The sequence below is a fragment of the Rhinichthys klamathensis genome, unplaced genomic scaffold (assembly GCF_029890125.1).
Source record: "Rhinichthys klamathensis goyatoka isolate OS25496 unplaced genomic scaffold, OSU_Roscu_1.1 h1tg000251l_1, whole genome shotgun sequence".
In the NCBI taxonomy this organism is placed as follows: domain Eukaryota; kingdom Metazoa; phylum Chordata; class Actinopteri; order Cypriniformes; family Leuciscidae; genus Rhinichthys; species Rhinichthys klamathensis.
This window is the reverse complement of record NW_026606773.1, coordinates 8,077-11,662: the sequence shown is the minus strand read 5'-3', so window position 1 is coordinate 11,662 and position 3,586 is coordinate 8,077. Positions and strand designations below refer to the sequence as shown.

Genomic DNA, 3,586 nt, shown 5'->3' with positions numbered 1-3,586 from the left:
CAAAAAGAAAACTTGACAGCTCGTTATAAAACAAGAATCAACATCGGCTTGGTTTTTCGGAGATGGCGAGAACTGAGGGAAAAGTGACGAGGAGATGGTGTTTTTATTACTCTACAGGTGAGTATTGTAGTTTATTGAACAGATAATTTGCCATTGTAGCTCTCCAACCGAGTTCATTGTAGAGAATTATCTATTGTGAAGGGTCATTTAATTGTGGTTGTTATAAAGCTGTGCTGGAATTTATTTTCAAGGAATTAGGCTACACTGTGTTGTCACCATTATGTTTTGTTTGTTTTAGTTTTCATGGACGTCCTTCTGTTTGTTTACGTTAGTCACATGTGTTACTAGGTCGGGGGTAGCCGTTGTGGGTTTAGAGAGAGCCATCGAAGAAATACACGAATAATCCAACAGATAAACGTAGAACAGGGGAAAATAGCGAAGAGAGTAAGGCGGGCAGCCTGCTAAAGAGTGCGAGTGTGGGCAGCTTGTAGTAATAACTTCAGCTATCCTGGCTGATAGGACAAACACATCCGGCGGAGGCTGATCCAAAGATGTGTCCTCCTGCAGACAAAAAGTCTGTAAAACCACGCGCTGTATCTTACATAGGCCTACTGTATCTTTAATGGAAAAAATATTTAAAACATCTGTCAGTGATACCTCCAGTTCTGTTTTTTAATTAATTCAGAACCGTGAATGTGTTGATTTCTAAGTAGTGCTTAAAATGTATGTGTGGAAAAATATGCATTCTTACATGTACTATGTCTATTTTTTTATTGCAAAAAAATATGAGGATAACACACATAAGGGCACTTTATGTAGACTCATTGCTGGTTCTTTAATGAGATGACTTCCATTAAAACATGAGGATAAATCTCAAAATAATCAGTGCAGTTTAGGGTTTGCAGCAACATTTTGACAATGAGAACAGCATGAAAACAACTAAATAAAAAAGGGTACAGTCTTCCATCAAACATCTCTGAATGTTACATACGTCACATGTGCCGAATAAATAAACCGCTTCAAAATAGGAACATGTTAATAAATACCAACAATAAAGACACACATTTAGCTAACACTGACAACAGCAGCAAACTTTCCTTTCATGAAAATAAAACAAGCGTAAAGCATATATAAAAGCATTTAGCTGGGTAAATAAATGGAGGGGACAACATCTACCTTAAACAAAACGTGTAGAAATAATTAGTACTTACATAGTTACGTTAAAAATATTACAGTACTTGTGCCCGATCTGCCATGACAAAGGCACAGATACATACCTGTATATATTTCTTTGAATCTGAGCCACAAGTATCATGGTCCATTCGGTCACATTCAACGAGATCTTCAGTTCAGAGCAAAAACTAATGCAAGTCGTATTATAGCACATGTGCTTCTTTGCCACAAATTTACACACAAAAATAAATAAATAAAATTAAAGCGTCTTTTTACTTTTTGGCTTGCCAATATTAATACGTATAAACAGACATATTAGTGGGGAAAACAGTATGAAATTATGTGAAATTAATCAAAACTACCAAGAGGGGAAAAAGTTGGATTGTCATCAACAAATAACAAATGACCTTTGCATGTGGTGGGTTGTAGAAATACAAAATAAAGATAGATAATAAAATGAAAACCATAGAAACCAAGAAAAATATGAACCATTGGTGATCTGGAAGGATGACCCAAGACCTTGTGCTTGAAACACTTTAAGCAAAATATTTGGGCAACTGTGAATGTGGATGAGAAATTGTTGATTTTTGAGCCAACAGGGCAAATGTGTGTGAATAAACAAGCCTATGTGAGAATTATTGCATGTGTGTGTATGTGAGATTACAAAGCTGATCTAGCTATGATTATTTTGGCTGTTGATCACGTTTCCGCCTGGAGGGGCGATATGTATCGAGTCCAGGATTGGCCGCAACACCTGACCAAATGGCCTGAGAGAGAAAGAGAGAGCATGAAGTTCTGTGAAAATAACACGGATCTTCTTACATAAATTTTCAGCATTGGAAATGTGATAGTTGAAAATGAGAGAACTTTACAGTTATACAATCACAAATGGGAGAATCTCACAAAAACATGGTCAAGGTCACATTTCACAAAAAAATCAAAAGAAAAAAAAATGCATGAGGAAAATTACGCGTATTTATAGAACCATTAAATGGATACTACACCCCAAACTAAACATTTGATGATTCAGGATTCAAAACGTACTTCTGTGAAATATGTGTATATATATATATATATATATATATATATATATATATAATTAAATTTTTTATGTGTCGATTTGTCGTTTTGGAATCTTTTGACTTAATTGTATGGACAAAAACATTATTCAGAATACTGTTAAAATCATACATCTTTGGAACAACATGAGGGTGTCTTTGAGATTTTTTTTATTGATTTCCCTTTTGACAATAAAGACAGATCTCAAGCATGTTTATTTATTCCCTGTATGTAGTACTAAATACTTTCCAATTAAGTGGAAATAAAAACAACCCTGAAAATCATGTCTGAGCGAGTTTATGTTTAGCATACTCACGTGGAGAGCACTTCAGAGGGCAGATCTGTGATATAGGAGGGAATTTTATTTCCAGTGAGAAACTGGGCCACCTCATTAGTGAACGTGTTACAGTTGTGTTCAAACAATCGGTACCTGTCACCACTGCAGAGAGAGAGATAGATACCAAAGCAGAAAAAGAGGCTTATGAATGCAAGCAATGCGTGTAAAGCACATGCTTGTACAGTACAAAAGACTTTAAACTGGAAGGAAGGAATTCCTCGTTTTATTTTCAGTAATAAACAATAGTCAAAAACACACACTCACCTATATGTTGTCTCTCCAAGTGAGGACAGATAATCCATAAAGATCTCCTCTGTCACCTCTGTATTTCCCAGTTCCACCACTGTGTCTGGAGGTCCGAGCATCGTCCCGCCCTGTAAACACACGCACACACTATGGCACATACTGCAGCCGCCCCAGAACAAATGCACCTCTTAAGAAATATTATGTGCCAAGGCCATTTAATCTCAACAACCCACAAATAAATGGACAAAAACAATGTGCGAAGATGTGCTGTTCAACGCTCCACATGGACCAGGAACATGTAAAGTGAGGGTTCACAAACAGCACAATATAGAGTACATTGATCGAGTGTATTTTCGGGGCGATGTTTAAGCGCTTGTCCTATCTTGAGTACGAGAAGCGTTGCAATGGGTTGTGATTTTACCGGTGGGCAACTAGAGATCCCAGCACCACCATAGAAAAATTCCTCTCCATAGACCACTATAGATGTGTGCCTGTGTTGACATAACGTAACAGGAAATGCAAATAGTTAAAACATGTTATAAAACATATCAGATAATAATAATAAACATTTATTTGTATAAAACTTTTCATACATGAAATGTAGATCAAAGTGCTTCACAAGCATAAAACATAAAAATGTAAAACAGATATTATATAATTATGTATTTAACTTGTTTGTAAATAAAGGATTTTCACCATAATCTGTTATAAGTAGAATATTAATTAAAGGTAATTCACATACCAAATCCCATCAAGCTGTTTTCCTGTAAG

The 3,586-nt window shown here is 35.9% G+C and overlaps 1 protein-coding gene across 1 annotated transcript; it reads right to left on the bottom strand.

Moving 5' to 3' along the window:
* Positions 1–1,767: 1,767 nt before the first annotated feature.
* On the bottom strand, positions 1,768–3,586 carry desi1a (desumoylating isopeptidase 1a; the record flags this gene model as incomplete). The annotated part of the gene is made up of 5 exons (XM_056266608.1): positions 1,768–1,940; positions 2,549–2,671; positions 2,834–2,943; positions 3,237–3,306; positions 3,558–3,586. Coding segments are annotated over 5 exons (426 nt in total), but the record flags the coding sequence as incomplete, so codon positions are not given.